We start from the raw sequence: 15,722 nt of genomic DNA, 5'->3' as shown, positions 1-15,722 counted from the left end.
TCTGAGAATCGTATTTTGAACAATTTTTGTCCTGTGGGCATACAACATGTCTAATGATTTCGCAATCCTAGTGCCTGCATCCAAAGAAAAATTGTGAGTTTTGTAAGGAGGGAGGTTAGTTTGTATACCCGCTGGCTTTTGCTTGACTCGTTCGCTTTGATCTGGTGATACTGTATGTATTATTGGGGTAGCATTGCTAAACAAAGCAGTTTCAATGAAAACATGTATGATTTTGTAAAAGTATGACATAAATTAAAAATAGCTTTTAGATGAACCAACGACTATGACGTAGTTCAAGACATTGCAACCTCCCCTGCTACAGAATTTTGAGGGTCCTCCTTAAAAATTTGCCCCAGTTTGATGGGTTGCCATTTCTGACTGTTGCTTATGCGGCGATCGGCTGAATTCCTCCTCAAAATTCTGCCCAAGTTTCCAATTTTGGGGGAAAATGAAATTTTTATTGAATTGTGACTGAACCCATAGGGATGCCTACGTATCCCCTCTTAAACGTGAATCGGGTCAGGCATAGTTCAATTTACATCATATAGGGAAAGCATAAAGATTACACATAGTAACGCTTGACTACACCTGAATTGATTGTCTTTGGCTAGACTTCTCCGTCCATTTCTGCAAGTATGAGGACTCCTCCTGTCAAAACCCGGTGAACCATGTATGGACCCTTCCAGTTGGGAGAGAACTTCCCTTTGGCTACATTTTGATGCGGAAAATTTTTCTTTAACACCAGCTTTCCCGGTGCGAACTGTCTTGGCTTGACTCTTTTGTTAAAGTCTTTGGACATTCTGTTATGATAGAGTTGACCATGGTAGATTGCATTCGTTCTATTTCCGTCTATAAGGGCTAGTTGCTCATAACGACTTTTTACCCACTCTGTGTCATCGAGCTCAACTTCTTGTATAATACTTAGGGAAAGAATTTCTACCTCGGTGGGAATGACATCCTCTGTACCGTAAACCAGCATATAGGGGGTTGCCCCGGTTGATGTGCGGACTATGGTGCAATACCCCAATAAAGCAAATGATAACTTTTCGTGCCACTGTCTGTGACTCTTTATCATTTTCCACAATATCTTCTTGATATTCTTGTTGGAGGCTTCTATAGCTCCATTCATATGAGATCTGTAGGCTGTAGAATTCTTGTGTCTGATCTTGAAAGATTCGCACATAGCTTTCATCAAGTCGCTATTGAGGTTGGATCCATTATCAATAATGATTGACTCTGGAATTCCGAATCAACAAACAATGCGGTTACGGACAAAGTCTGCCACGACTTTCTTAGTCACTACTTTTTAAGATGTTGCTTAGACCCATTTGGTGAAATAGTCGATGGCTACTAGGATAAACCTGTGTCCGTTGGAAGCAGCATGCTCGATTGGTCCAATAACGTCCATTCCCCAGGCGGCGAACGGCCACGGTAAGCTTGTTGTGTTAAGCTCGCTTGGAGGTACCTTTATCATGTCTGCATGTATCTGACAGCGGTCGCATTTCCGTACATACTGGATGTAGTCCGTTTCCATAGTCATCCAAATGTAACCATCCCAGAGTATCTTCTTTGCTAAGACAAAACCATTCATATGTAGACTGCAGGTCCCAGCATGAATTTCCTCTAGTAGCATGGATGCTTCCTTTGCGTCAACACATCTTAATAATCCTAAATCAGGAGTCCTCCTATACAGGATTCCTCCGCTGTGAAAGAACTTATTGGACAATCTCTGAAGTGTGCATTTCTGAGTAGGATTCGCAAGCTCCGAGTACTCTCTTTTCATCTGCTTCCTCTTCAACATGGGCACAGTAAGCTGGCTGATTATGGATTTTCACCTAAATGGGTTCAATGAAATTTTTGTCGGGATGCTGTATCATAGATGATAGGGTAGCCAATGCATCGGCGAACTCATTCTGGATTCTGGGAACATGCTGGAATTCTGTCTTCATGAACCTCTTTCTCAATTCCTGTACATGATGCAGATACGGGAGTATCTTGGAGTTCTTGGCCGTCCATTCTCCTCGTACCTGATGTATAAGCAAGTCTGAATCTCCAATCACTAGCAGCTCTTGAATGTTCATGTCAATGGCCATTTTGAGTCCTAAGATGTAGGCTTCATACTCGGCCATATTGTTGGTGCAGGGGAACCAAAGTTTGGCAGACACCAGATAATTTTGACCGGTTTCTGATATTAGGATTGCTCCTATGCCAACTCTTTTGAAGTTTGCCGCTCCATCGAAGAACATTCTCCAACCATCATAGGATTCTGCAATGTCTTCTCCTATGAATGATACCTCTTCATCAGGAAAATACGTTTTTAGGGGGTCGTATCCTCCATCCATGGGGTTTTCAGCAAGGTGGTCTACCAGTGCCTGTCCCTTGACCGCTTTCTGAGTTACGTAAACAATGTCGAACTCACTCAACAGGATTTGCCACTTGGCTAGCTTGGTGGTGGGCATGGGCTTCTGAAAGATGTACTTCAAGGGGTTCATTCTCGATATGAGATATGTAGTATAGGTGCAGAAGTAATGTCTCAGCTTATGAGCTACCCAAGTCAAAACACAACAAGTGCGTTCCAATAGGGAATATCGGGCCTCGTACGGGGTGAACTTCTTACTGAGATAATAAATGGCTTGTTCTTTCCTCCCTATTTCATCATGCTTCCCCAGAACGTAACCAAAAGCTCTATCTAACACTGCAAGGTAGAGTAATAAGGGTCTACCTAGCTCAGGCGGGACTAAGACTAGTGGTTTGATAGGTACTCCTTGATTTTGTCGAAGGCCTTTTGGTAGTCATCGGTCCATTTGGTGGCAGCGTCCTTCTTTAACATCTTAAAGATTGGCTCATAGATAACTGTAGACTGTGCTATGAATCAGCTGATGTAGTTAAGCCTTCCCAAGAAACTCATCACATTCTTCTTGTTCCTGGGCAGTGGTAGCTCTTGAATGGCTTTGACTTTCGATGGATCTAGTTCAATTCCTCAGCGGCTCACAATAAACCCAAGCAATTTCCCAGCAGGAACCCCAAATGCGCATTTTGCGGGGTTTAGTTTCAGGTTTTATCTCCGCAGTCTATTGAAGAACTTCCTCAGATCTTCTATGTGGTCAGTGGCATTCTTGGATTTGATGATAACATCATCCACATATACCTCTATTTCCTTGTGTATCATATCATGAAAGACGGTACTCATGGCCCTCATGTAGGTGGCCCCTGCATTCTTCAGGCCGAATGACATCATCTCATAACGGTACACTCCCTACAGCGTAATGAAAGCCATTTTCTCAGTATCTTCCTCATCCATCTAGATCTGATGATAACCAGCGATGCAATCTAAGAATGACTGTAGCTCATGCTTGGCGCGATTGCCGATCAGGATGTGTATATTTGGCAAAGGGAAGTCGTCTTTCGGACTGGTCTGGTTGATATCCCTGTAGTCGACACAGACTCTGACCTTCCCATCCTTCTTTGGCACTGGCACAATGTTGGCTAACCATGTCGGGTATTCTATTACCCTGAGAACCTTAACGTTGATCTGCTTGGTGACTTCTTCCATGATTTTCAAACTCATATCAGGCTCGAACTTTCTGAGGTTTTTCTTTACCGATGGACACATTGGATTGGTTGGTAGCTTGTGAGCCACAATAGACGTACTCAGACCAGTCATGTAATCATACGACCAGGCGAATATGTCATCATACTCCTTTAGAAGTTTTGTGTATTCTTCTTCTCCGATGGAGATAGGTGAATGATGATTCGTATTTCCTTGACATTTTCTACATCTCTGACAATTTCGGTCTCGTCCAAGTTAGACTTAGGTCTGTTCTTAAATTTCTCAACTTCTTTGACAATCTCGTCAGGTATGTCATCTTCCTCTGAATCCATGTTCATTTGTTGCGTTGTCTCATTGCATGTCACAGTCGTTGGTTCATTAAGACAAGTAATAGTAATGTTGTACTGGTAAAGCAAGGAGAGAAAACGATAGCAATAAATATTAATTCATAAGAAAAATCAAAAAACGCTTTTGATAAATTGAATAACTGTTTTGAACATCGAAAATCTTATTGCGGGAATTGAAAAATAAGAAAAGAAAATCATTTATTAAATAAAACAGTGAATAATGCTTATTTTAGCCTTGCTACCCCGAGGCAAGTCAGGCTTTGGTTTTCCTGATGGTCCAATTCTTGAGATATGCCCCTCTGCTCACAGCCTGTATGGAAGGGCCTTCCTCCCCCTCCTCCTCGAGAATAACACAACAGTCCATATCACTGTCCTATAGAAATGAGTTCTTTACTGCTGCAAGTGCTTCTTCTTCATCTGACCCATAAATAATATCGACCTATTGGAAGGTCTGCTCCAAATGCGGTATTGGCTGCTCTAGTGGGTAGTAAGGACCGCGCCATGGTGGCGACCAACTATTGAATTCTTCCCTAGTGTATTCATATCCCAAACCTAATGTAGTGCCATGTTTCTTGAGTTTTATGGGTTTATAGATTACTTAGAGGTTCTTTCCGAGCCCTTTGCTAGGTTCGTACCCACTCTAACTCAGTATACTCGCGATTTTGCTATCCCACTATTTGTCTTTGTCGATAGCATTGACCCGCTCAATATGGTGGTAAGTTTCTCCACCCAGCTTGCTTCTTCCCTCGATCGTCGGAATGGTCTGGCGATTGTATATAGGGTTGCTACCGTCACCGTGAATGATCACTTCCTGATGATTCTATTCAAACTTTACGGCTTAATGCAGCATTGATGCTACAATCCAGCATCATGAATCCATGGTCTTCCCAGCAGCAAGTTGTAAGACGCTGGTACATCTATTACTTGGAAATCGACCTCAAACCAGGTTAGTCCCATCTGCATGCATAGACTAATGTCACCAATAGTGGACCACTGAGAACCATTAAAGGCTTTCACATTGATTTTTCCATCCTTTATCTCATGCAGCCTTTTACCCAACTTCTTAAGTGTTACCAACGGACAAATGTTAAGACTAGAACCTCCATCGATCAGGATTCTGGTGATGAAATAATATTCGCATTGCATGATGATGTGTAGTTCCTTATTATGCCCCAGCCATTCAGGTGGCAGCTCGTCCTCATAAAAAGTGATCTTATGGATTTCTAGAACTTGTCCTACCATATTAGCCACTTCCCCGCTAGTGATGTTATTTGGTATGTATGCTTCATTTAGCACCTTTAACAGAACATTCTTGTGCGCCTCAGAATTTTTCAGCAAAGAGAGAATGGATATTTGTGTTGCTGTCTTGTTTTAACTGGTCGATGACTGAATATTCCTTAGCCTGTATTTTCCTCCAAAGGTCATTTGGACCTGTCTTAATGAGGGGCGGCCGATTGGAAGCCTTCTTGCTTGATTCAGCTAGATGTTCAAGGGTATAGACTCTACCAGTTCTTGTTATACCCTGTTCTACGACAGTTTCTTCAATCCTGACCTTGCCCTTCCTTCTCGCCTCGGCTATATAGTCCCAGGGTACAACATTTGTATAGAATGGTGGCATGGTAGACATCGCCACTAGGATCGGCGCAGCTATCCTCACTTCGAGTGGAACATGTGCCTTGGGTGGTAAGACTGCAACCTCAAATGGTGCAGGTGCATTTGCTAGAGACACGAATTCAACCTCAATTGGTGCTGATGCCTTTGCGGATGGCACTGCTTCAAACTCAAGAAGTATAGACATATTTACCTCAGTGTCCTCAGACGGTTGGATCTGGACTATCATTGGATTGAGAGTAATTGCCGGTTTCTTCAGGTCATCACCTTCTACGATCAACCCTATTGATCCCTCGGGATGCCAGTCATCTTCTACTTCAATCATGTGGATACCTCCACCCTTATGGTCTGGCAGAGGGTTGTTGCGGATGTTTGGAGGTGGCCATGCTATCACTCCCCCTTTTCTCGTGAAATCGGGTTTATGACATTTTTGGGTTGAGACAACTCTTTCCTTTTGGAAAGGGAGTTTGCATTTTTTGAAGAGTCGTCACCTAACGATTTAAGGTGTATTAGGCACCTAAAGGGTTTATTTATAACTACGTGTGATAACCAGAGACATGGTAAGGGCTTGAAATTATCCTAAGGGGAAGGTGTTAGGCACCCCTCAGGATCCACTAGTGTGGTTCCCAGCCAAACAGTTTTTGTGAATTTGTACAATTAGCAAATAAACAAGTATGGCTCAAATAGTAGGGGATTTAAGTTTAAGTACACATATGTTTGAAAAACAGTTAATGAAAAGCAAGATTTTGAAAAGAATTACAATCTAAACATATTTGTGAATGTAAAAGAGGGTGTCCTAGGTTTGTTTATAATATGGATCACATCAATGCAATACCTGGTATGACACTCCTCAAAGAGGGGCTACACGTGGTATTAACGCACCGGTCATCATATCCATATCTGCCCTTTCCCGCCCCGTGAAGGTAATTAAAGCGAAGGTTAGTCTCGACCCCTATTGCATGTTTTTACCTGTCCATTCCTATTAGTCCTGGAAGAATTTAGGACTCATATCCTATAAAAGAGGGTTCTAGGCAGACCCTCAAGTTTAAAGGTAAAATACTAAGGCGACATATAATAAACAAGTAGGACTTCAATTAAGGGGAGCATGAAAAACTAGTGAAAGGCTCAGATATACCTCCACACCCAGTACACATAAACAGTATGACTCTTATACAATTAAAGTATAAATTCAGATCCTAAGCATGGTGTCTAAGTGTGTCACGCCCCAAAAACTAAGCGGCGCGACCGGCGCTCGACTGGGTAACCCCAGTCAAGTGGACCTGGGTGTCTTTCCTATCCCACGTGTTACCCCGTGTTTTCATTATTCGTTAACCAAGTGAAATGGCCATTTATGATTTAAACACATTATTACGAGATTTACATAATATACATGGTTACTTAGCGTGGTTTACAAGTTACACTGCCCAAATACAAAATACATAAATACATAACCCACATTTCCTGTCTATGAAGCCTCTAGGGATACAAAAGATTGTTACAATACTTGCCGGCAACAAGGCTCCGGCTATACCTTACGCAAATACCAAAATAAGATTTCTAGGAGGAAAAGCGGCATGAGCCATGCAGGACCTCGAGAGGAAAAAGGGGCTCACCAATACAGCTGACGGAAAGTGAAGGAGTGCTACTGTTGGTGGACAGGAGTACCTGCTATAAAACCACCTACAATCATAACACGAATGTAGCGCCCCCGGCAAAAGGGACGTCAGTACATTTGAATTGTACTGGCATGTATGAACAAACTTAACCCCAAGTAAAATCAAGAAATACACAGGTAACAAACAGTAATAGAATCAACAATCCAATGCACATGAAAGGAACAACCAAACCAGAACAAGTTCCACAATCTCTCCTTTTCCCCTTTGAACATTATTTCATTACATCAATGGTTTCACAACTTTCACATATTTTCATTTCAATAGTGATTTCGGTCACTTTTGCACCCTTATTACCTCGTCCACCCTTATCACCACAACCCACACCTTATAACTTCGTGTTGCGGTGCGCAACCCAATCCCACCGGACAATCAAATTTCACACGACAATAACAATAATTCACAAAGAATTTTCATAACATCAATACCATTTCCATCATATGCAATAACCCATATACAATTTAAGTCACAACGATAATTGCCTGCGACAAGTCACATATGATATTACCACAGTCGTTTCAATTACATTAATTACGATTTCTTTCCATCATTTGTTACACAGTTCTTACCACATGAACACATTCACATACACACACTTGGTTTGTTTCCATTTACTTACACCATTATATCGCGAGACTTAACCAACAACGTTCAAAGCATATTAATCACAAAAATCATCATTTCAAGGAAGCACAAGTTCATATCAACAATTCATATACTTGGGCCCAAGACACAATAGATGTCACCAAGCAGTAATTCATGTACAAGGTGTTGTCGTAATCGTTCAACTCATTTACGTCCTTTCACAATACCATCTTTCATTACTTACCACGCAGGGTTTTAGCCATTATACACATTCCCACATTTGGACACATTAACGTTCTTTCATTCGTTAACACATACTTCCATATCGTTATCCTCAAGCATTTACAAGCTTAGCATATAATAATGTAGGCACATCAAATCACTTTTCACAATCACATATAACACGGTGGTGTGGAAATCAACTAAGACAATCAATACACATATTTTCATACAAGGTACACATACCGTATGCTCGTCACAACAAGGGGATTCTACAAGAGTTAAAGTTAGCCATACATACCTCAAAGAGATTTTCCTTAAGTTACTACAACGTTCTGGAAATTCTAGCAATGTCAATCTACTACGAGACATAACAAAATTGAACACAAATTAGGAAGATATTCATAATTCTAGCTCATTCGAGCATTTTATCAAACACCATATGTGCATTAAATTTTAATGGTCCTTTTATAGAGGATTTCATCAACCCACAACCCATACTTTACCATATTTAGCTCAACAATATTTCTACACCTTTGAAAACACCTGCAAGCAAGATAACAACTCCAATAACCACAAACATTCTTTATAATTACCCATCTTTATCTAGATTCGAAATTAAAGGTTAGGGTATAGAATCTTACCTCAAGGATGAAAGCCTAGTGTGGTTTTCCTTGTTAATCCTTTAAGATTTGAGCAAGATTTGTAGAAGAATTGATGAGGGATACTTTCTCACTCTAGGGCACTCTCTCACTCTAAAAATATTTGATTTTTGCTCAAGAAATGGTCCCTTGAATCTATTTGACGAAATGAGGTCGTTTTATAACAAAAATCCCGATTTTTGCACAGCCGCGCTGCATTGGGTGCCGTATGGGGCAGCGTTGTAATGAAAAATGTGTTTAGAAACGAAACTGGAGGTGCTCTGATAATTTACACAGCCGCACCACATAGGGCGGCGCATGGGACGGCGCGGTAGTGTAAAATTCTGCGCTGCTTTTGGTAATTTGGTCATAACTCTTGGTAGGAGTGTCCGAATGATGAACGGTTTGAAGAGTTGGAAATTAGACTCAAACACCTTTTATTTGATAGGTTGTGCATCACACAAATCCTTATATAATTGGAGATATGATTGTCCAAAGTGAAGTCTTGTACGCACTCATTTGCAACTTTCGTCTCTTATGAAATTTTCCAACCTGGCTTAGACTTAGGCCTCTCCTTAGACTTCAATTCACTTATACTATGATTTATACACTTATTAGCATATCCAATTGATATCCATAATCTCCTTAATCCTCATTTGCATGAAAGATAAAATATTTGGCCTACCTTGGCACCACGAAATTTTTAATTACTAAGCAAAATTTTCTGGGGCTTTACATTCTCCCCCGCTTAAGATCATTCGTCCTCGAATGAGGATCAAGTTTCATTCATTAGCCATCCTTATGTAACTTCTGCTTTTTTCACATTATGAAATATATCATCAGCCCTGAATTTGGCTAACTCCTTAAATTTCCGAAAATTTCGCCAGAGTTTCCTTTGTAACTAGGACTATCCACCTGTCAGAGGGCCCCAGATACATATCCTAACAGCATATACACATTCCATAGACATAACATAACTTGTTCAACACCAACCATGGCCGCATAGGCAACATACATAGTCAAAATGGAATAGTTTAACATAGATCAAATCCAAAAGATAAGAGTTTACCGGAACCAAATGCATGAAAGCTATTACATAACTATTCAAAAAAAATGTGGGTACTTCTTTCTCATTTCTTCCTCAGTTTCCCAAGTGGATTCCTCAACTTGCTAGTTCCACCATAACACTTTTACAGAGGCAATTTCCTTAGTTCTCAATTTCCGGACTTGCCTATCAAGAATGGCAACTGGAATTTCTTCATAAGATAGTTCTTCATTAACCTCAATAGTTCTTCAAAATAGACACATGGAAGACCGGATGTACCAACAACATCTCGGGTGGTAGCTCGAGCTTGTATGCCACCTGACCGATCCTCTGAATGATTCTATACAGTCTGACATACCTCGGACTTAACTTCCCTTTCTTCTCGAATCGTATGACTCCCTTTATGGGAGATACTTTCAAGAACACCCAATCATCTACTTGGAATTCCAATTCTCTTCGATGCACGTCTGTATAAGATTTCTGACGACTCTGAGTAGTTTTCATCCTCTCCTGAATGACTTTAACTTTTTCCATAGCATGATGCACAAGATTCGACCCTAACGGTTCTGCTTCACCAACCTCGAACCACCAAATCGGATATCTACACCTCCTTCCATACAATGCCTCAAATGGGGCCATCTAAATACTAACGTGAAAGTTGTTATTGTAAGCAAACTCAACAAGCGGCAAATGGTCATTCCAACTACCTTTGAAAGCTAGAACACAAGCTTGCAACATATCTTCAAGCACCTGAATAGTCCGCTCTGCCTGACCGTCAGTCTACGGATGGAAGGCCGTACTGAGATTTACTTGAGTACCCAAACCTTGCTGAAATTTTGTCCAAAAGTTTGCTATGAATTGAGCCCCTCAATCCGAAATAATAGAAACTGGAGTGTCGTGAAGTCTGACTACTTCCTTGATGTACAACTGAGCATACTGTTCTGTAGTATCGGTGGACTTGACTGGCAATAAGTGTGCTGATTTCGTGAGTCTATCCACAATCACCCAAATTGAGCCAAACTTGTGCATTGTGCGAGGTAATCTTACCACAAAATCCATATCGATCATTTCCCATTTCCGCATTAGAATTTCTATGCTTTGTAACAATCCTCCAGGCCCTTGATGTTTAGCCTTCACTTGCTGACAGTTCGGACACTTTGCCACAAAGTTCACCACATCTCTTTTCATGTTATTCCACCAATAAACTTCTTTGAGATCATGATACATTTTAGTAGAACCTGGGTGTACAGAATACCTAGAAGTGTGAGCTTTTGCCAAAATCCTTTCCCGACGACTATCAATATCTATAACACATAGGCGCTCTTGGCACCGTAGGGTACCATCATCAATGCGAAAAGAAAAGACGTGATATTGTGTTTATGAATTCCCTCCTTCAGCTGTACCAACAATGGATCATTGTATTGCTTTTCTTTGACCTCCGCTACAAGCGACGATTCAGCCTTATTCTACACAATTACTCTCCCTTCACTAGAGTCCACAAGACGAACTCCTAGACTAGCTAACTGGTGAACCTCCCTGGCCAACGGCCTTTGATATATATCCAATTGAGCTAACTACCCATAGATTTTCATCTAAGAGAATCCACCACAACATTGGCCTTTCCGGGGTGATAGAGAATCTCAATATCATAGTCCTTGAGTAGCCCGAGCCATCCTTTATGTCTCAGATTCAACTCCTTTTGTTTAAAAATATATTGAAGGCTCTTGTGGTTCATAAATACATCAACATGGACCCCATACATATAATGTCGCCAAATCTTTATACAAAAACTAGCGCTGCAAGTTCTAAACCATATGTTGGATAGTTCTTTCCATGATTCTTGGGTTGCCTAGAGGTATAAGTGATCACCTAGCCATGTTCCATCAATAGTGAACCATTTATATCACATTTCTCTTGCAACTTGCTCTTTCAAATTCTCAACAAAATACATTACTGGATGAGTTTTCTTATTGAACCTTCTATTTCAAAGCAATAACATATTCTAGCCTATGCACACACCTTAATATCATTAACATGCACGACATTGCATCAAGTGTAATGTAACATTGTGCTCAGACCTTTCCTGGTCAACCTCTTTCCTCCTTGTGTGCCTTATAGGATTTAAGAAACCACTCCACTTTCCCTTGTAAACATTCTTGTGATCTTTCTTTACTATTCAACACCACCAAAAACGCATATCAACACCCTTCATACATATTCAATTCAGAAAGCGCCACTGGCCCGAACAATATATTGGTACCATCTTTTCGTTCTAAATGGAATATTCATTCCCATTCTATTTTGCTCATAGTGTATAATTGATAGACTTAATTTGCCACACACTTGTCTACCTCTTATGAACTTGTAATATCATTGTGCCTAGTTTAATGAGTTTATCGTATCGCAACTTCACCACCAGTAGTTTTACTTTCCATTATATGTAGACATGAACTATCTCTAGCTCCTTTAGTTACCATTCAGTGTCACCCAAGTTGATAGCATTACGGTTAGTCCTTTATACCTTCTATTAACACTTGTGCTCTAGGCGAGTCCACCATTCTGATATGAACTGTTTTGCGATAACCATGGACATTTCAATTTATAGATTTTCTCCCCATTTCTTCTCACCTCATTCATCCTAGCTAATGAATATCCATGCACTCCTCAATATGCTACGTGGTCTTTTCCCTTAGTTATTTCATCATGCTCACCTCTTAACTCTTGTGAGGATATCCGTGGGAAAGTGTGTTCATCCACATATCACTTAACACTTATTTGCTTGTAAGGTTTCCATCAAGCCCAAGTACTCTCTTGGGTTATTATAGCATCACATTTATTTCTCCCACTCATTCCACCTTTCTTAACGTCTTGGAACTTTAGTTGAATCGCAATTCCATAATTAACCCATTCTAAAAACTCGCAAAACTTTCACCTTTGATCTATAGTACTTCCTTGGGATGCATTGTCCCAAGCCCTATAACAAGTATAGAACCCCTTTACAAACCTACTCTTAGTTTCTAGGATCGTTGACCCTATCATTCACATTGCCATGTATGAAGAATTTACCTTCCTTAACCTTCCACCTTTTTGGAGGTACTAGTGGTCTATCATTAGCATATCCTTTCAGATAATTACATTATCCATTATCACTTTCCTAGACTACGCCTATCTTCAATAAAAATATTCAAACATCAAAGCTACATGGTCTTACTCTTGTTTCATTGTATTTAAGTGGCCTTGCTATGGCCCTTCCTCCCCCACTTAGGGCGAATGTCCCGGATTTTGACACAAGTCTTGAATTTAGCAACTTCATGGACATATGTTTCATTTCTTTGTCCCTCACATATATGTTCGAGTATTAGGGAGATTGAAGTCACAATGGTATTAACCTCATAAGTCTTTTGCTCTTATTCAGCCACACGGGCTTGGGATTCCAATTCCTCATACCAATATCCTTTAGGAGTGTAACAAAACTTCATACACTTATGGGGTTCTTATAACATTCTTAGCATAAGGGTCTTCTCATTATGGGTTCAATTGACTCTCATTTCATAACTTCTTGTCTCCTAGAGGAGTCTTGCACTCTCATAATCAATCTTCTGGTCATGTCTCCCATATAGCACGTGCTTATATAACAAGTTTTCTTTCACACCTTAGGATCATTTACATACTTCTTACACTACCCACATGTGCTATTCAAGCTTATATAGCACTTATCAATTCAATGTTTCTTTGGAGGTTACAATCATTTTTAACACTTTCTTGAATAAAGTATGCTTTTGGTACTATGTACGTACCTCATATATTTGTACCATTCGTTCAACATAACACATATACCATCTTCTTAATATCTAGGCCTTTGCCCACTGGTCATTCAGTATGACAACATTACTTGAAATAGACGAAAGAGCATCTAAACTTACCTTGAATCTCAATGCACGAGTTATAAGACACTCTTATAGTAAAGATTTATCGCACGATCTGGAGTGTAGAAGAAGGGTAACATTCCTAAATGTACATGTAGCCTCCAACTTAAAGATGTGGTCGACAACACACCGATAAGAAGGACTCTACTAGACACGGCTCCGACACATCATAGGACACTTTACAACCTTAGGCTCTGATACCATGTTTGTCACGCCCCAAAAACCAAGGGGCGCGACCGACGCTCAACCGGGTAACCCCTGTCAAGCGGACCTGGGTGTCTTTCCTATCCCACGTGTTACCCCGCATTTTCATTATTCGTTAACCAAGTGAAATAGCCATTTATGATTTAAACACATTCTTACGAGATTTACATAATATACATGGTCACTTAGCGTGGTTTACAAGTTACACTGCCCAAATACAAAATACATAAGTACATAACCCACATTTCCTATCTACGGAGCCTCTAGGGATACAAAAAAGTGTTACAATACTTGTCGGTAACAAGGCTCCGGCTATACCTTACGCAAATACCAAAATAAGATTTTCGGGAGGAAAAGCGGCATGAGCCACGCAGGGCCCCGAGAGGAAAAAGGGGCTCACCATTACAGCTGACGGAAAGTGAAGGAGTGCTACTGTTGGTGGACTGGAGTACCTGCTATAGAAACACCTACAATCATAACACGAATGTAGCGCCCCCGGTAAAAGGGATGTCAGTACATTTGAATTGTACTGGCATGTATGAACAAACTTTACCACAAGTAAAATCAAGAAATATATAGGTAACAAACAGTAATAGAATCAACAATCCAATGCACATGAAAGGAACAACTAAAGCCAAACAAGTTCCACAATCTATCCTTTTCCCCTTTCAACATTATTTCATCACATCAATGGTTTCACAACTTTCACATATTTTCATTTCAATAATGATTTTGATCACTTTTGCACCCTTATTACCTCGGACACCCTTATTACCTCGGCCACCCTTATCACCACAACCCACACCTTATAACTTCATGTTGCGGGGCGTAACCCGATCCCACCGGACAATCAAATTTCACACGACAATAACAATAATTCACAAATAATTTTCATAGCATCAATACCATTTCCATCATATGCAACAACCCGTATACAATTTAAGTTACAACGATAATTGCCCGCGACAAGTCACATATAATATTACCACAGTTGTTTCAATTGCATCAATTATGATTTCTTTCCATCATTTGTTACATATTTCTTACCACATGAACACATTCACACTCACACACACTTGGTTTATTTCCATTTACTTACACCATTATATCGGGAGACTTAACCAACAACGTTCAAAGCATATTAATCACAAGAATCATCATTTCAAGGAAGCACAAGTTCATATCAACAATTCATACATTTGGGCCCAAGACACCATAGATGTCACCAAGCAGTAATTCATGTACAAGGTGTTGTCGTAATCGTTCAACTCATTTACGTCATTTCACAATACCATCTTTCATTACTTACCACGCAGGATTTTAGCCATTATACACATTTCCACATTTGGACACATTAACGTTCTTTCATTCGTTAACAAATACTCTTATATCGTCATCTTCAAGCATTTACAAGCTTAGCACATAATAAGGTAGGCATATCAAATCACTTTTCACAATCATATATAACACGGTGGTGCGGAAATCAACTAAGACAATCAATACATATATTTTCATACAAGGTTCACATACCGTATGCTCGTCATAACAAGGGGATTCTACAAGAGTTAAAGTTAGCCATACATACCTCAAAGAGCTTTTCCTTAAGTTGCTACAACGTTCCGGAAATTCTAGCAATGCCAATCTACTTCGAGACATAATAAAATTGAACACAAATTAGGAAGATATTAATAATTCTAGCTCATTCGAGCATTTTATCAAACACCATATGTGCGTTAAATCTTTATGGTCCTTTTATAGATGATTTCATCAACCCACAACCCATACTTTACCATATTTAGCTCAACAATGTTTCTACAACCTTTGACAACACATGCAAGCAAGATAACAACTCCAATACCCACAAATATTCTTTATAATTACCCATCTTTAGCTAGATTCGAAATTAAAGGTTAGGGTATAG

At 40.1% G+C, this 15,722-nt stretch overlaps 2 protein-coding genes across 2 annotated transcripts; both read right to left on the bottom strand.

Moving 5' to 3' along the window:
* Nucleotides 1-4,752: 4,752 nt before the first annotated feature.
* On the bottom strand, nucleotides 4,753-5,139 carry LOC138872959 (uncharacterized). Its single transcript, XM_070151382.1, has one exon. It carries the CDS (start codon nucleotides 5,137-5,139, stop codon nucleotides 4,753-4,755), a length of 387 nt encoding a protein of 128 aa, XP_070007483.1.
* A 4,657-nt stretch (nucleotides 5,140-9,796) lies between these two features.
* On the bottom strand, nucleotides 9,797-10,898 carry LOC138872958 (uncharacterized). Its single transcript, XM_070151380.1, has 3 exons — nucleotides 10,719-10,898; nucleotides 10,030-10,310; nucleotides 9,797-9,917 (listed from the first exon to the last, which is right to left on the bottom strand). The coding sequence occupies exons 1-3, from the start codon at nucleotides 10,896-10,898 to the stop codon at nucleotides 9,797-9,799; spliced, it is 582 nt and encodes a 193-aa protein (XP_070007481.1).
* Nucleotides 10,899-15,722: the final 4,824 nt, after the last annotated feature.

The sequence above is a fragment of the Nicotiana sylvestris genome, chromosome 7, assembly GCF_000393655.2.
Source record: "Nicotiana sylvestris chromosome 7, ASM39365v2, whole genome shotgun sequence".
In the NCBI taxonomy this organism is placed as follows: Eukaryota; Viridiplantae; Streptophyta; class Magnoliopsida; order Solanales; family Solanaceae; genus Nicotiana; species Nicotiana sylvestris.
Note: the sequence above shows the minus strand (reverse complement) of the source record. Positions and strands in the feature narration are given on the sequence as shown.